The following is an 18721-nucleotide window of genomic DNA, read 5'->3' as shown; positions in this document are numbered from 1 at the left end:
GATGATTTTTGGCAGAGTTATGCCCCTTTTACTATGAAAATAATATTAAATTTTCAGTTTCTGTTCATTATCTCTCCAACGGTATTACACATTCAACTCAAACTTGACATTTGGATATGTTATGAGAAAATACAGGTCAAGCTTGAATTTGGTCATGGTTCGATGATTTTTGGCAGAGTTATGCCCCTTTTACTATGAAAATAATATGAAATTTTCAGTTTCCGTTCATTATCTCCCCAACGGTATTACACATTCAACTCAAACTTGACATATGGATATGTTATGAGAAAATACAGGTCAAGCTCGAATTTGGTCATGGTTCGATGATTTTTGGCAGAGTTATGCCCCTTTTACTTTGAAAATAATATGAAATTTTCAGTTTCCGTTCATTATCTCCCCAACGGTAATACACATTCAACTCAAACTTGACATATAGATACGTTAAAGGAATGGGCAGGTCAAGTTTGAATTTGGTCATGGTTCAATGATTTTTGGCAGAGTTATGCCCCTTTCACTTTGAAAATTATATGAAATTTTTAGTTTCTGTTCATTATCTCAACAACAGTATTACATAATTATTCAACTCAAATTTGACATATAGATACGTCAGAGGAATGCGCAGGTTAGGTTTGAATTTAGTCATGGTTTGATGATTTTTGGCAGAGTTATGCCCCTTTAACTTTGAAAAAAAGGAAATTTTCAGTTCCCATTCATTATCTCCCCAACAGTTGTACACTTTCAACTCAAATTAAAGGTATAGATATGTCATAAAAATGCATTGGTCAATTTCGAATTTGGTCATGGTTTGATGATAGCTGACAGAGTTATTCCTCTTGAACTTTGAAAAAAAAATCAGAAATTTTAAGTTTCCATTTATTATTTCCCCAATGGTTGTACACATTCAACTCAAATTTGACATATAGATACATCTTAGGAATAAGCAGTTCAAGTTTGAATTTGGTCGTGGTTCAATGATTTTGGACAATCTTGGTCTATCTCTCTTGAATGTTGGACAATTTTTGAATATTCAGTTTCAGCACTCATACTTTTGTGGAAATGTTTGTAGCCATTATTTGCAGCAAATATGCAATATGCAATTTACAAAAGGTTAACACTGAATAGTTTCAGTGCCTTGAACTTTGTATAGAATTGGTTTGTGTTAACATTGAATAGTTTTAAGGGCTTTGAACTTGAAATGAAAAAAATAATTTGTGCAAACAAATTTGGAACTAAATATTATAACATATGAAATTTTGGCTGCATGCGGGGGCATTCGTGACGTGACGACACGTTTCTAGTTAATTTTAATATCAATGATTTTCTATGCATTTTGTTGTCATGAACAGGAAATTATATATAAATTATTTCCGTATATCAATGATTACAGGGCACTTGTAAACTTATAGCTTATAGATACGTAGGTGTTGGGAGGAGCAACGTTCATAACAATAGAATTAATATATGCGTAATAAGATAATAATTGTTTATAGGGAAATAGGCCAACCAACTACTACTATATTGTTTAATTGTTATATATATGTTAAGAAATGATTGTTATATCTAAGCAGCATCATTTTCTTCAAATAAAACTTTGTCATGGTCAGTGATGTTTTAAATGGTGAAGTTAATGGTGTTCTCTCACTGTAACCTTGATATGCTGCTTTGTGAGATTTAATGAACTCAATATTAAATATACACCTTTGTATGGAAGCTTAATTTATTGTGCTCTATGCTGCTCTTTTATATTATGTATCTTGATATAGTCTATGTAGTCTGAATATGTACATTTATACCACAAGTTAATCCATGATATACTTTATAATGCTTTCATATCTTATAATTCCTTTCTTGGTATGTTGTGATGTTGAAATTGTGTTCTTTATAATGCAACATTGAAATTGTGTACAAAACAATGCAACATTGATACAGAATACTTCATAATGTGACATTGATTTTGCATACTTTGTAATGTAACATTTGTATTGTGTACACAATAATGTGTCATTGATAAGTTATATTTCACAATGTGACATTAAGTGTACTTTATAATGTGACATTGATAAGTTATTTATAATGTGACATTAAATGTACTTTATAATGTGACATTGATAAGTTATTTATAATGTGACATTAAATGTACTTTATAATGTGACATTGATAAGTTATATTTCATATTGTGACATTAAATGTACTTTATAATGTGACATTGATAAGTTATATTTCATATTGTGACATTAAATGTACTTTATAATGTGACATTGATAAGTTATATTTCATAATGTGACATTAAAGGTACTTTATAATGTGACATTGATAAGTTATATTTCATAATGTGACATTAAATGTACTTTATAATGTGACATTGTTAAGTTATATTTCATAATGTGACATTAAATGTACTTTATAATGTGACATTGATAAGTTATATTTCATAATGTGACATTAGATGTACTTTATAATGTGACATTGATAAGTTATATTTCATAATGTGACATTAGATGTACTTTATAATGTGACATTGATAAGTTATATTTCATAATGTGACATTAGATGTACTTTATAATGTGACAATGATAAGTTATATTTCGTAATGTGACATTAGATGTACTTTATAATGTGACATTGATAAGTTATATTTCGTAATGTGACATTAGATGTACTTTATAATGTGACATTGATAAGTTATATTTCATAACGTGACATTAAATGTACTTTATAATGTGACATTGATAAGTTATATTTCATAACGTGCCATTAAATGTACTTTATAATGTGACATTGATAAGTTATATTTCATAACGTGACATTAAATGTACTTTATAATGTGACATTGATAAGTTATATTTCATAACGTGCCATTAAATGTACTTTATAATGTGACATTGATAAGTTATATTTCATAATGTGCCATTAAATGTACTTTATAATGTGACATTGATACACTCTATTCCTAATAATATTGGTTTAGTAATTTAGAATTTTTATTGACTACTGTTTCTAATGGAGTTTAGTATTATCATAATTAACTAATAGTCATTTTATATAGCCTTAATAATTATAGTAGGTGTCAGGAAAACTGAGAAGAGTTTCAAAGGATGTCAATCACTGCTCTCATAAAATAGACAGCAAATTTAATTTGGATAAAATTTGGATTTTAAGTTTTTGTTTTTTTTTCAATTGATAGTCAACATTTACATTAAACAGTTATTAGAAAGGAAAGGTAAAAAGTGTGTAATTTTATCTAATAAATGATAGTCAATTAGTACTTTAGCCGGAACTTAATTTTAATAAATCATCTTTCATTTGATAATGGAGTAAACTTGAATATGAGTTAGTGTAATTATTTTAAGAGTTCAGCACTTAGCATGGCATTTCATTGTTTTATTGTTATGATACACAACTTATTATTATATGTTCCAATAATTTTATGTCCTTAAAAATAAGGCAATTTATCCAAATTCTTATTCAAACAATAGATACAAAAACAAGGCACATGATACTTGGTCTAACTGTTTTGTCTAAAGACTATTTTTGATGAGTTTTGGTAATAGATTAAGGGATCATCAGCCAGGTTTAGCAAATTTGTTTAAAGAATAAAATCAAGGGTCATCCTGGTTAACAATTTAAAGATCACACATTTGTTTGTGTTTTGCTAATGATGTATGTTAAACTGATAGATATTTGGTTGTCAAAGATTAAGAATAAGGTGGCTTGTTCAAGGTAACCATAGCTCAACTGAGTACATAGTACAGTGTTGATATGAGCTGCCAGAATTGATGACTGACTGTTTTATTGTTAGTCAGAATGGTAGATGCTTTATTCTATTTTAAACATGGGGAATACTTTTGTGCATGTAATAAATTTAAAACTTTTAAACTTCGAGTTAATATGAGTTAATATTATCAGGACATACTAACCATATGGCTTTTAAACTTTGATTACATTTAAAATTCTGTTTGTGGATTGGATTCCAGACATTGTATTTTCACTTCATTGTTTGACCTGTCTACTGAATGTTTATGCAATGACATTAAAATTTGACCTTGACTGCAAACACTTTGACCTTCACTACAATTTTTAATATGAGATTGGATTTTGACCTTGAATGACCTAACAACCTTATAATAGATGATAGAAATAATGACATTTCTGAGGTGAGCAATCTAGGGCCATCATTGCTGGGGATGAATATGCTGAGATAAAACTAATCTATCTTTCATTTCAGCAAAGTGAATGTATTGACATCATCATCATGTTTGGTAAAGTAAACATCTTCAATATTGCCACAGCTGTCTTCCATGCTCTGTTGTTTAAGATATGTCAGTCTTGTATTTCTCCAACAGTTCACTGTGATTGCAACATTGATAAAGAAAATAAAACCATAATTAACTGCAGATACAAAAACTTGGTTGAAATACCAACATTTAACAACACAAATCAGGTATATGATGAAATCGGATTTGCTTCATCTGAAGAAACTGGAACTTGCCAACCATTTGCTGGTAAAAAATGTAACAATATTCGACAGATAGGTGCTAATGCCTTTGCTAACTTGAAAGTAAAGAAAATAGATCTGTTAAACAATCCAGTTACCTCGATCGACAATTATGCATTTGAAGGTTTAGCACCAGAAATAGAATCAATATCACTAGAAGGAGATGGGTCAAATGGAATGCCTGACCAAGCTCTTGCTGCTCTTGATGAACAACTTAAAACTCTACATCTTGAAAACTATGGTGATACATCCATTGAGGCACCAATTGTTTTTCCATTCCCACATCTAGAATCTTTAACAATCAAAAAATGGAAAAACCTAAAATCTATCAGTGCAGATATCTTCGGCGTAATGAGCAATTTGAAGGAACTCAAGTTAATAGCGTTAAGGAGCATAACTATTTTTCCAGTCCCAGCTATTCAAAAGTTTTTAAAATTAACCTCATTAGATATTATGGATATTGGTATAACATCTATAGATGGAGATTCTTTCACACCAATGTCACTACTCAAGGACATTAAAATACGCAACAATATACATCTGAACACAATTGATCAAAGAACCTTTAGTGGAGTAACAGACAGTGTAGAATTCCTGGAAATAGATAATAATAATCTAAATAATAAACTAAGCCTTGAATTTTTAAGAAATGAAAACTGGACTGTTTTAAGTCACTTAAATATAGGATATAACTTTAATTTAAGAGATCTTCCAAGTGAAATATTTAGCAAAACACCAGCTTTAGCATATCTACAATGCAAAGACATTGGACTGACAAGTATCAACAAAGATATGTTTTCTGGTCTTGTAAGTCTCCATACACTTGATCTGGCTTATAATAACATAAGAACTGTTACACCACAAACATTCAAAAACTCGCCATCTTTGGTTGAACTTCGACTTCATGATCAGCAGAGTATTGATTATCTAGATATCCAGAATAATGCATTTAGTGGAATAGAAACATCTTTAGAGATTCTTAGTCTCCAAAACAACAAACTGAATGTTTTTCAATTCTGGATGGATTTATCAACACTTACAAATTTGTTAGTTCTTGAAGTAGACAACACTGGTATTGAAAATATACCTGATAGAGCTTTCAGAAACAATGTGAAACTAACAAATTTACATATTGCTGATAATAAGATTACCTCTTTAAAACAAGAGACATTTTTTGGTCCAAGAGACACTCTTCAGACTATTTATATAAATAGAAACAAAATACAAACTGTTGATCAATGTACATTGAGTGACTTTCCAGTCAGACCTAAGCTGATTTTGGTTGGAAACCCTTTAAATTGTAATTGTGATTTAGCCTGGCTGTATGATTGGTTTAAATTACAGTGTAACCAAACCCAGGAAACAGATGCTTGTCAGGAAATAGGTCAATGTGCATCTCCTGTTTCATTGACAAATAAAAACTTTACAGAATTTAATAAAAATGAAATGTGTCCCACTGGAGCAACTATCAGAAACTGTCCAGATATATACCTGACAACAACAACAAAAACTACCACTTCAAGAACAACCACAACAACAACACCAATTCGTACTACACCACCTCTTCCAGAATTTGAAATTCTAATAAATAATAGAGCATCAACTTTCATTGAAATAACATGGGTAATAAATGACAGGACTCATGTTACTGGTTTAAAACTGGAATTGATATCAAATTACCAATCAAATAAAGAAGCTTACCCCGGCCTTGATGCCAAATCACACACATTCTACCAATTACGTGAGGACACTACTTTCACTTTTTGCCTTGTGCTTAAAATTGAAAATGAATATAGAGACACTCAACCAAAATGCAAGTCAACAACAACTCTTCCACCCCTAACTGACACACCATCTTCAACCACCACAGTGGCACCAGAGAAAATATCAGTGTCTTTTTCTAGTACTATTCTTGGTGTTGTAATAGGAGGAATAGTTGTTATATTAATGTTTACATTATTTATTGGCATCTTTATTTATTATAGGCTAAAGAAACACTTAACTCTCTCTGAGCCTCCAAACTTAACAGTCAGGAATAATTTGAACCAAAATAAAACAGAAGAGTTTGACAAAACATCAAGCAAGGACAATGCCATAGAACAGTATGATATGTCTGTAATATCAAGTAGTTCAGATTATTTCTGTCAGTGTACCGCTTCCTGCAGAAAAAGTTCAGATGTTAATGAGGGAAGTTTGAAGGCGGATTCTGTACTTTCTACTGTTGGAAATTTTTCAGATAATGTCAGAAGTAGACGTTCATCAAATCCTGTTGATCATTCAAGATTAAGTGTTTCACGTGGAGTTCCTAATGTGGGATTTGTTAGTAGTACAGACAGTTTGGAAAAATTTTAACATTCATTTATACTTTGGAAGTTATTACAGTCAACTATCGTTATCTCGACATCGCTTTTCTCGATATTTCGTTATCTCGATTAAATTCTGAAAGTCTCGTTTATTCCCCTTCTTTATCTATATTGAAAATATTTCTTTATCTCGATATTTTTATTTAGATTTTTTCAGTATCTCGATTTGATATTTCAGCCCCAACAGTTATTTTCCCACTATAATCCTTTGTTTATCTCGACAAATAATTATTCATCTGCCCCCTCCCGCAGAGGTGTGAAAAACACCAAGCGGACGGTTATCGCTCAAAGCGCGTGTCATAATAATTGATGATGATATGTTTGTAACAAGTCAGGGTGTTTTGAAATAATTGTTAATTAGCGTGTTGATTGACTTATGTCGAAAATGAGTGAATTTGATCAAATAATCGGTAAATTAAATAAACGTGCTAACTATTCAAGTTTTGTGCTTTTATAAATATTACTCTCACAAAAAGATTGCTATGAAATGTTTTCATGTAATTTATATGTGTTGTTATGCAATGTTAAAATACTAAATAAATAAAGTTAGAAAACAACGTTTATGTTTTAGTGGTGTATAACTGAGTAAACCGCACTATGTGTCAATCACATAGCACCTAAATGCTGTATTTCCGCTGGTAAACATCCGCTAAATTATGTAACGAACTGTTAACTTTTATTATAAGGATTGACACAAGATAATGAAACATCGTACTTATTTGACTTATAAGGTATGCGCATGTCTTCTGTAAAAATTAGTTTTGACAGGTTCAAACCCTCATACGTTTATCTCGACATTTCGTTATCTCGATATTTTTTGACGGTCCCGAAGACTTCGAGATAACGAGAGTCGACTGTAGTTAAATTAAGGTCTTGGACTAAAATTGCCAGTTCTGATAAGTTATACCAACAATTATTCTGCAGCTGTTGACATTTGAGGTAAACATTTCATTTAATCCCTCCTACATGACAGCATGCTAAATCTAAGAACTCAGAGAATTAATCATCTGAGGACCAGGATATAACCAGTATATCACCACCAGCTTCCACAACCATGTTGTCTTGCCAGGCTACACCATTGTCTGCATTTTAATTTTTTTATTCATACAGAGTTACCATACACAAATATTGCTGCTAAATAGTTTCATATAATTTTAAATTATATTTAAAAAGCATGAAATCTTGGCTGTATTTTTTTTGCTGTGTGCAATTATCCTGACTGATGTAACAAAAACAGTTGATGAGTAAACATTACTGAAGTTATTATACCCCCACAAACGAAGTTTAGGGGGGGTATATAGGAGTCAGCTTGTTTGTTTAGTAGTACAGACAGTTTGGAAAATTTTTAACACAGTCATTTATACTTTGGAAGTTATTACAGTCAACTATCGTTATCTCGACATCGCTTTTCTCGATATTTCGTTATCTCGATTAAATTCTGAAAGTCTCGTTTATTCCCCTTCTTTATCTATATTGAAAATATTTCTTTATCTCGATATTTTTATTTCGATTTTTTTTTCAGTATCTCGATTTGATATTTCAGCCCCAACAGTTATTTTCCACTATAATCCTTTGTTTATCTCGACAAATAATTATTCATCTGCCCCTCCCGCAGAGGTGTGAAAAACACCAAGCGGACGGTTATCGCTCAAAGCGCGTGTCATAATAATTGATGATGATATGTTTGTAACAAGTCAGGGTGTTTTTGAAAATAATTGTTAATTAGCGTGTTGATTGACTTATGTCGAAAATGAGTGAATTTGATCGAATAATCGGTAAATTAAATAAACGTGCTAACTATTCAAGTTTTGTGCTTTTATAAATATTACTCTCACAAAAGATTGCTATGAAATGTTTTCATGTAATTTATATGTGTTGTTATGCAATGTTAAAAATACTAAATAAATAAAGTTAGAAAACAAGGTTTATGTTTTAGTGGTGTATAACTGAGTAAACCGCACTATGTGTCAATCACATAGCACCTAAATGCTGTTATTTCCGCTGGTAAACATCCGCTAAATTATGTAACAAACTGTTAACTTTTATTATAAGGATTGACACAAGATAATGAAACATCGTACTTATTTGACTTATAAGGTATGCGCATGTCTTCTGTAAAAAATTAGTTTTGACAGGTTCAAACCCTCATACGTTTATCTCGACATTTCGTTATCTCGATATTTTTTGACGGTCCCGAAGACTTCGAGATAACGAGAGTCGACTGTAGTTTAAATTAAGGTCTTGGACTAAAATTGCCAGTTCTGATAAGTTATACCAACAATTATTCTGCAGCTGTTGACATTTGAGGTAAACATTTCATTTAATCCCTCCTACATGACAGCATGCTAAATCTAAGAACTCAGAGAATTAATCATCTGAGGACCAGGATATAACCAGTATATCACCACCAGCTTCCACAACCATGTTGTCTTGCCAGGCTACACCATTGTCTGCATTATATTTTTTTATTCATACAGAGTTACCATACACAAATATTGCTGCTAAATAGTTTCATATAATTTTAAATTACATGTATATTTAAAAAGCATGAAATCTTGGCTGTATTTTTTTTGCTGTGTGCAATTATCCTGACTGATGTAACAAAAACAGTTGATGAGTAAACATTACTGAAGTTATATTGTTGTTACTTTTATTATTGTGGTTCTGAAATCATGTAATCTTTGATAGGATTTCTTAATAACAGTGTGAAGCTTCAAGTAAAGAACATTTTTGGCAAATATGAAGTTATTCAAATATCAAAATCCTGGGTGCTTTGTCAAGGCATACATTTTTAAAAATCATCGAAAGAAGTAACCAAAGAATATATATTTTTGTGTTAAACCAGCTCTTTGGGTCTTTGAAAAGAAATCTTTACTGTGTTTAAAGTCTTTAAGCTCTTGTAGTTAAAGATTACTTGAGCAATGAAAATATCCAAGTTTTGTTGTTAACATTTAATGTTGTGAAGCCAAATTAAGTACCAAGTGTATAGTATGATATAAAATTAATCAAGGGGAAGTAAGTTGGGAGAACATTGTGTTATTTTGCAATTGTTCCACATTACCTTGTAATTATCTGCAGGTAGAGTGTTTAGTACCTGATGACCTTATGGGTTTAAAATGTTCCCTCACCACTTTCCACACACCAGTCCTGTATACAATTGGATATGTTTTGTATTAAATTTGAAGTGTCTGTTGATATATTTGATATTATAATTATTGTCTTCATGAGTCTAAGTAAAATTATACTGTGAGTGTCTTAATGAGTTAATGTGAAATGATATCGCCTTATTGAGTTTAAGTGATTTTATACCAAAAAAAGAAAAGAAAAAAAACTTAATGAATACTGACATTGACACTGTTTAACCATTTATGTCATTATAAATGAGGATGGCTTGCAAATCTGCATTGGCTGCTAAATTTTGATTCTGAATTCTTTCATGAACATCTCTTTGTTTAACAATACATGTTATTTACATCACACTTTATTTCTATGCCCCCGCCATGTAATGGCCGGGGCATATAGTGTTACCCTGTTCCGTCATTCTGTCATTCCGTCATCATCATTTTCCGTTCATTATCTTAGTAACGGTTGCACACATTCAACTCAAATTTGACATATGGATATGACATGAGAAAATACAGGTCAAGTTCGAATTTGGTCATGGTTCGATGATTTTTGGCAGAGTTATGCCCCTTTCACTTTGAAAATAATATGAAATTTTCAGTTTCCGTTCATTATCTCCCCAACGGTACAACACATTCAACTCAAACTTGACATATGGATATGTCAAAGGAATGCGCAGGTCAAGTTCAAATTTGGTCATGGTTCAATGATTTTTGGCAGAGTTATGCACCTTTCACTTTAAAAATAATATAAAATTTTCAGTTTCTGTTTATTATCTCCCCACCTGTACAACACATTCAACTCAAATTTGACATATGGATATGTTTTTGGAATGCCCAGACCAAGTTCGATGGTCATGGTTCAATGATTTTTGGCAGGATAAAACCCCTTTCACTTTGAAACTAATATGAAATTTACAGTTTCTGTTCATTATCTACCCAACAGTGTTACATATTCAACTCAAATTTGACATATGGATATGTCAAAGGAATGGGCAGGTCAAGTTGGAATTTGGTCATGGTTTTATAATTTTTTGGCAGAGTTATGTCCCTTTCACTTTGAAAATGATATAGATACATCTTAGGAATAAGCAGTTTAAGTTTGAATTTGGTCGTGGTTCAATGATTTTGAACAAACTTATCTTTCTTGAATGTTGGAAAAATTTTGAACTTTCAGTTTCAGCACTCATACTTTTGTTGAAATGTATGTAGCCATTATTTTGGCAACAAATATGAAATATGCTATTTTCAAAAGGTTAAGACTGAATAATTTCAGTGCCTTGAACATTGTATGGTAATGGTTTGTGTTAACATTGAAAAGTTTTAAGGGCTTTGAACTTAAAATGAAAAAAATAATTTGTGCAAACAAATTTGGAACTGAATATTATAACATCTGAAATTTTAGCTGCATGCGGGGGCATCTGTGGCATGATGACACATTTCTAGTTATATGAGTAAATGATTTCCACAATCATTATACATGTAGCTTTATATTGTCAATGGTGATATGAAATTTCTCTGCAACATTTGATCTCGGACATTGAGTCTAATGGTCAATAGTCTCTCACCACTGATTTAGGAATCATGTGTGACTAGTAGTGGGTTGATTGTTAATTACTGGTTAGTTATCCAGAAAAGCCAGATATGTGGATCCAATGCCAAGATGTGACTAAAAATGTGTTAAAATTGGCATAAAAATCAAACATGTTAACTGCAGTATCTGAAGCCATGTTACGCAGATATAAATTTATAGTGTTATGTATTGATCATTCTTTGATATAGTCAGTTGCTGACTGTGTCATTCAAAACTTTTAAAAGGGAAATAAAACTTTGTTTATTTTGCATGAAAGATCTAATTATTTTTACCTCTAAACATCAGGTTTTATAATTTCACTCATGGAAATATTACACCTGGGGTTCACTCTGTGACTTTTTTTTAAATTTTGCAATGAAAACAAACATCTTCTATTTAAATGTATTTAAATAACAAAAAAAAATGATATAACTATTATAATATATTTTAATAACACACATACTGGTAATTGAAATAAATACAATATTGAGTAGTTATATATTTATGTTATATACATTATTGCACACTGCCTTTATGCACATGAGGTGCTTAAAAATTGAGAAATAGTACAAACATTGAGTGCCATGCTCAGTTTATTTTATGTTTGTGTTTCCATAGATATTTAATATCTAATCCTCATTTTGTTTATCAATTTCATCCTTGTTGTTGTACACTGATGCTTTGGCAACAAGTACCTGTTTTTTGACAGGTTTTACTTTCTTCACTGGTTTTAATGTTGAGCTTCTCTTTTGGTTACTTTGGTCAGCCGGTGTTGCTGGAAGTGGTCGGGAATTTCTGTCATAATGGTTCTTAAGGTCTCCTGCATCTAATCTTGAAGGTGCAGAATGCCTTTCTTCTAGGTCAGTTTTGAAGTGAACTTGATCACTTTCTGTGTTAAGGATGACTACATCTTCCTCGTCGTCATTTTCATAAGGATTTTTTCTCTTGCCTTTCCCAATTCTTTGGTATGTATTATAAGGACTTATCTCTTCACCATTTTTGTAACATGTATTATCTATTCCAAATTGTCTTTGTATGTCTTTTGGACATTTTATTTTGTATTTATTTGCTAATCTTGCAACATCTATTTCAGTGTATTCATTTGGCACAACACATACATTCATGCCATCCTCTGTGTATGGATTTCTCTGTATTGGAGAGTTTAAAGCAAACCGGAGTTCCTTCAGTCTTTGGACCTTGTATTTAACAACAGCACATACACCAACAGCCACAAGAACAACAACAGCAACTGTTGCTATAATGGCACCAATAATTATGTTTCTTGAATCACTACTACTTTGTTTATCTGTATATGAGCTTTTTCCAATTGTTTGTGCTACTTTACAATCTTTAACAGACTTATCTTTGGTGTCTGTCAGTTCTGCCGTAACACAAATTTGGTAGAGATTACCTTGAATGAGGTCATGAATTGTGTAGACTCTCTCATCCTTGTGTATCTTTAGTGTTTTGCTTGATTCTGGAAATGTTGTTAGCTGATGCTCTAGTTGGAATCCAGTGATTGTAGTTTGATCAGAAACACGCCATGCTATGGTAAATGAACTGCTTGTTCTCCCTTCTATAGACAACTGTAGCCAGTTGTCAGTAGAACTTTGTGTAGTGCTTTTTGTAGTTGACCTAGTAGCTGTTGTAACAGTTTTTACTGGACTACTAGTCAATTCATCATCTATGCATCTCTCTGGGTTGTTCTTTGTGCATATTAGCTCATTAATTGGGATTTTGTACAGGGGCATATTTGCATAATTCTGAGGTTGCTTACAGATAAAGTCATTTAGTGAAAATGTTGGTACAGTTTTGTTCTTTTCAAGGACAAAGTTGTGCAGCCATTTTAATCTGCAGTCACACATTAGAGGGTTCCGCATAAGATGAATGTAGTCAAGTTTCTGGAAATTCTGAAACACACAGTCACTGATTGTTTCTAGGTTATTATCATTGAGTGATACATCTTTAAGTGAATATTCAAGTCCTTTAAATGTTGCTTGATTTAAGTACTTGATACCATTTTTATTCAGCTCAATTCTAGTAAGTTTTTTATTTTCCCGGAAAGCATAGTATGGTATTTCACTAACTTTAGTTTCACTCATTGCCAATTGTTGTAATTCTTTAAAGAGCCTAAGAGTTGTCCATAATTGGTATGAACCCAAGGTAGTTCCTTCAAGAAACAAGTAGATAAGACTTGTTTCTAATCCCTTAAATGCACCAGGGTTTAATTGTAATGTTTTAGGAACTGGTGCAGAGTTAAATTGGTACTCTAGTTTTAACTCAAAAAGCTTGTTCATGTTTAGAAATGCTCCATCTTGTATTGATTCTATGTTGTTCCAACCAAGGTCAAGACTTAACAAGTTGTCTAAGCCAGTAAATAAATCTCTAGATATATGCACCAAGTTCAGGTTAACAAGAAACAATTCTTCTAGGTTTGGCATGTTTTTGAAGACATTTGCTGGCATATATGTGAGGCCATCATTGTAGGATAGTGTCAGATGCTTGAGATTTGTCCATTGTTTTCTTGACAATGCCACCAAAGAGTGTGGCTGAAGTTTATTAGAACCTAGATCTAAATGTGTTAGATGATTGGCAACTCCAAGAAAAGCATCACTTTCCAAAGTCTCTATCTGATTGAAGGATAAATCCAGATCAAGCAAGTTCGTAAGTTTCTCAAATGACTTTGAGAGGACTGTGTTTATTTTAGTGAACCTAATATAAAGATTATTTAGGCTTTCCAAATAGCTTAAGCTTACCACTGGAATTTGTACAAACTCTGCATATTGAAAGTTAAGGAGTTGAAGCTTTGTTAGTTTTTTAAAAAATGCCAGATTATCAATACTTTCCAGAGGTATAGAATCAAACTCTAGAGCTTCAAGGTCTGGAAAGTATGGAAAATAGTTTGAGCTTGATATGCTGTCTTGTTTGAAATTTTTAACTTTGAGTCGACGCAGTTTTCTTAGGACTGACATAACTGGAAAAGGAATTTCAACTCCAGGTACTCCATTCCCCTCAATTAGTAGTTCATACAGGTAAGGTTCTAAGCCTTGAAATGCTCCTGATTGTACTTGTGCTAACTTGTTGTTAAGAAGGTCTATTTGTTCAACTTTTAGATTCCTAAACGCTCCAGTAGGAAGGCTTTTTATATAGTTGTTGGCACTGAATGTGATTTTATGATAAATGGTATCAACAGATTTAAACTCTGGTATGTTGTAGAGATTCTTATAACGGCAGTTGATATTTGATTGGTTTGTCTTAACATCTCTGTAGCAGTCACATATCCTTGTGTCAACAGCACATTCTGTTAATTTGTTTTGTAGTGGAAGATACTCATTGCTGGAAAGACTCTTTGGTCGTTTTACTCTTCGCTTTATTCGGTCAAACAAATGTAACTGTATCTTATTTAATTCAGCAATTCTATTTTCAAACATCATTTTAGCATCACTATTTATCTTGGGGATGTATCTATCATAATGTTTTATGCTGTGTACTGTTGAAGAATTGTCTTCAGTGTTAGATTGGTGTATCAGTTTTGTAGCACAGTAAACTTCTGGTATGTACAGTACAAACACCAGCACAAGATGTAGCTTTCCTGGCATTTTCCCCCCTTGAAATATTCTACAATAAAGAAAAAGGAAACAATTAATCAAATGTATTGTCTTTCTGTTTCTGTCAATAATCAGAATAATAATAAAAATAATATGTCAGCTAATGGTGTTAAAATATTTAATACAAAGCTATCTTGTTTGTTGTTTTTTTCTCTCAATTATTTTAATAGTTAATAAACAAATTATAAAATTACCTTATATCATATGTAAGTAATTCCTCTGTGTTCTCCTTAAAAACTGATTGCAAGTTACAGTGTCTTGTTTACTAACATTACTCAGAATGTGTACTGGGTAAATCTATGATTAATGAAATTATATATTGTTTTAAAGTTTTAAGGATAAGTAAATGGACGGATGTTGTACACTTATAACACTCTATAGATAGTACAGGATCTATTTGTTTCCGTTGATTGACGTGTGGATGATGTTTATCTATTGTCACTCAATAAAGTAGGCAACATCAAATAATGGGTTCTGCGTAATTATTACGCTTTATTATGTTTATAACATATGAATAAATTTTTGTTTTGATTTCCAGAGAAATGACTAATATTTCAATACTGTAAAGGGAGTTTTTTTAAATATAATTGTTCACATTGATGGATACATTTGAATTTTTTGAACATACAAATTTCTGGTTTTTCCCTTTTTAGGGTTAAGTAAGTTTATATTTAAAGTTTGAAATGTACATATAGACTTATATGTAAAATAACATTTGTTTGCAAGGAATTACAACATGTACAACTTTTTTTATAGACAGGGTACACTTTTCATTTGGCAAAAACAGTTTATCTATATAGAGGTGTACACTTACTTTGTTCTGATTTATACAGAATTAGAAATTACTTTAAACTGATTCTGCCACTTGTGGGAGTTGAACCATTTGGATATATTTCTTAGCCTTAATTAATGATCAGTTTCAATCCTAAGATTGTCATGATTACATTCCAGTCATTGGCTTAACTTTGACACAGTCAGTATCAATAAAGTTGACTTAAATCAAAGATTGATTTCCCTTTTGCCTGCCTACATAAAGTGAAGGGCCTAGTAGTTCCCACAGTATGATATGTTTGAACTTAAACTTAAAATGGGGTTAAATATGTCATTGATGTCATTCTGACATAGAAATATGTAACTTGGAGTTCACTTCACCACTCAAGAACCTTCACATAAAATACTGTTATCAAGATCAATGGATGGATGCTCCAAGAGGTTATCTCATTTATTGTAGACAGGCCAGCTTCTGTACTGATGTTAGCTCAGTTTTATATTGTAATATATGTATTGAAATCCCTTAAACTTTGAATGGACTGTTCCAAATCAAAGCAGGGCAAATCCATTACACAAATTCAGTAGGTTAAGGGTCAGTTGGGTATGTAGTTTATCCCAAACATATTTCCAGACAAAAACTCCCTCAGTTGTGATCATAACAGTAATCCAGCATATTAATTACATAATTTACTATTAGTTTGTGTTCCAGAACATAACTGTTGAAAAACTGTCATCAAGTCTATTAAATAAAGGGTGTCCGTGACAGAGTGATTAAGGTTGTTTACTTCATACCACTTGACCCGCAATGCTGTGTGTTTGTATCCTGACAGAAGCTGGATTTTTGGCCTGGTTGCACAGGTGCAAACCCAGGTTATAGTATGGTGAATGTTGGGCGGCAGGCGGGCGGACGGGCTGGTGGGGAAAAAACTTTCGTAACAGTTTTCTCAGCAGCTACTTATCACAGCCTCTTGATATTTGGCATACAGCATTAACATGTGGTCCCATAATGTGGGATTCAATTTCAGGTCTGTCTCTCATCCACTTCCTGTTTGCCGACTTAGTTAAATTTTCGACATTAATGGTCAATGGTAGGAAATTTTCTTAACAGTTTTCTCAGCAGCTACTTATCACAGCCTCTTGATATTTGGCATACAGCATTAACATGTGATCCCATAATGTGGAATTTGATTTCAGGTCTGTCGCTCATTCACTTCCTGTTTGCCGACTTAGTTAAATTTTCGACATAAATGGTCAATGGTAGAAAATTTTCGTAACAGTTTTCTCAGCAACTATTTATCACAGCCTTTTGATATTTGGTAAACAGCATCAACACATGGTCCCATACCGTGGGATTTGATTTCAGGTCTGTCGCTCATCCACTTCCTGTTTGCCAACTTAGTTAAATTTTAAACATTAATGGTCAATGGTAGGAAATTTTCGTAACAGTTTACTCAGCAACTACTTATCACAGCCTTCTGATATTTGGTATACAGCATCAACACATGGTCCCATACCGTGGGATTTGATTTCAGGTCTGTCGCTCATCCACTTCCTGTTTGCCAAGTTAGTTAAATTTTAAACATTAATGGTCAATGGTAGGAAATTTTCGTAACAGTTTACTCAGCAACTACTTATCACAGCCTTATGATATTGGTATACAGCATTAACACAGGGTCCCATACTGTGGGATTTGATTTTATGTCTGTAGCTCATCCACTTCCTGTTTGCCAAGTTAGTTAAATTTTTGACATAATTAATGATCAATAGTAAGAAATTTTCGTAACAGTTTTCTCAGCAACTACTTACCACAACCTCTTGATATGTGGTTCACAGCATTTACATGTGGTCCAATATTGTGGGATTCCATTTCAGGTCTGTTGCTCATCCACTTCCGGTTTACTGACTTAGTTAAATTTTCAACATCAATGGTCAGTGGTAGAAAATTTAAGTAACCATTCACAGCCTCATGATATTTTGTGTACCTATGCAACCCGGCCTTTTCTGTCTTTGACCCATTTTTTTATGTCAGGAAGCTATCCAATAGCTTACAAAATGTTGGTGGTTATACTCAGATGCCTGTTAGTGACTGAAATATTGCACAGAAGGGCACCTGAGGTCTTCCTCTACCAGTAAAGCTGGAAAGTCACCATAATTTTTATGACCAAAAATGCAGCAGTTGGTGCAGCATAAAACCCAACCAAGAAAAACAACATAAAAGTCTATAATAACATGTTGAATTAAATGTTGTCCAACATTGAAATGCAGGTTCAATCTTGCAAGGGACTTTATATTCTTTCCTGTGAGAGAGCTAAAAAGCTAGATTACATTGGGACAATACTCGGGTGTCCACTCGTGCTTTGAGGTCTTTCTTACACAATTAGGCTGGGAATTCACAACATGATCATTATATGTACTAAATACCCGATCAAATGAAAATTAATAAGCTAATTTTGTGGTATTCACTTGCTCTGATTAACTATTGAACTTGTATATAGTTTATTCCATCAAAACATTAATTATAAGACGTCAGTGTAAAGTCATGTAAGATATATATGAGCCGCGTCAGGACAAAACCAACATAGTGCGTTTGCGACCAGCATGGATTCAGACCAGCCTGCGCATCCGTACAGTCTGATCATGATCCATGCTGTTCGCTATCAGTTTCCCTACTTGTTATAGGGCTTGTAAGCGAACAGCATGGATCCTGATCAGACTGCGCAGGCTGGTCTGGACCTATGCTAGTGGCAAACGCATTATGTTGGTTTTGTTGTGACGTAGCTCATATACAC

At 32.5% G+C, this 18721-nt stretch overlaps 3 protein-coding genes across 4 annotated transcripts in view; 2 read left to right on the top strand and 1 right to left on the bottom strand.

The window, feature by feature from the left end:
- LOC132735048 (autophagy-related protein 2 homolog B-like) overlaps positions 1 to 18721 on the top strand; it is a 97813-nt gene that overhangs the window by 48223 nt on the left and 30869 nt on the right. The gene's annotated exons all lie outside the window — the stretch shown is intronic.
- On the top strand, positions 3072 to 8115 carry LOC132735052 (leucine-rich repeat-containing protein 4-like). Of its 2 annotated transcripts, none has more exons than XM_060721950.1 (2): positions 3072 to 3220; positions 4226 to 8115. In XM_060721950.1, the coding sequence occupies exon 2, from the start codon at positions 4253 to 4255 to the stop codon at positions 6845 to 6847; it is 2595 nt and encodes an 864-aa protein (XP_060577933.1). In that variant the 5' UTR covers positions 3072 to 3220; positions 4226 to 4252; the 3' UTR covers positions 6848 to 8115. The 2 variants fall into 2 exon arrangements, with proteins under 2 accessions (XP_060577933.1, XP_060577934.1); XM_060721951.1 differs by having other exon boundaries at positions 3076 to 3227.
- LOC132735049 (leucine-rich repeat neuronal protein 1-like) lies at positions 11983 to 15485 on the bottom strand. Its single transcript, XM_060721945.1, has 2 exons — positions 15356 to 15485; positions 11983 to 15171 (listed from the first exon to the last, which is right to left on the bottom strand). The coding sequence occupies exon 2, from the start codon at positions 15150 to 15152 to the stop codon at positions 12183 to 12185; it is 2970 nt and encodes a 989-aa protein (XP_060577928.1). The 5' UTR covers positions 15153 to 15171; positions 15356 to 15485; the 3' UTR covers positions 11983 to 12182.

This window comes from Ruditapes philippinarum, unplaced genomic scaffold (assembly GCF_026571515.1).
Source record: "Ruditapes philippinarum isolate M1 unplaced genomic scaffold, ASM2657151v2 ctg16_1_1_1_1, whole genome shotgun sequence".
NCBI classification, from domain to species: Eukaryota; Metazoa; Mollusca; class Bivalvia; order Venerida; family Veneridae; genus Ruditapes; species Ruditapes philippinarum.
Note: the sequence above shows the minus strand (reverse complement) of the source record. Positions and strands in the feature narration are given on the sequence as shown.

Coding starts and splice junctions, on each gene's coding strand:
- LOC132735052 (XM_060721950.1), top strand. CDS start 4,253: ATGTTTGGTAAAGTAAACATCTTCAATATTGCCACAGCTGTCTTCCAT.
- LOC132735049 (XM_060721945.1), bottom strand. CDS start 15,152: ATGCCAGGAAAGCTACATCTTGTGCTGGTGTTTGTACTGTACATACCA.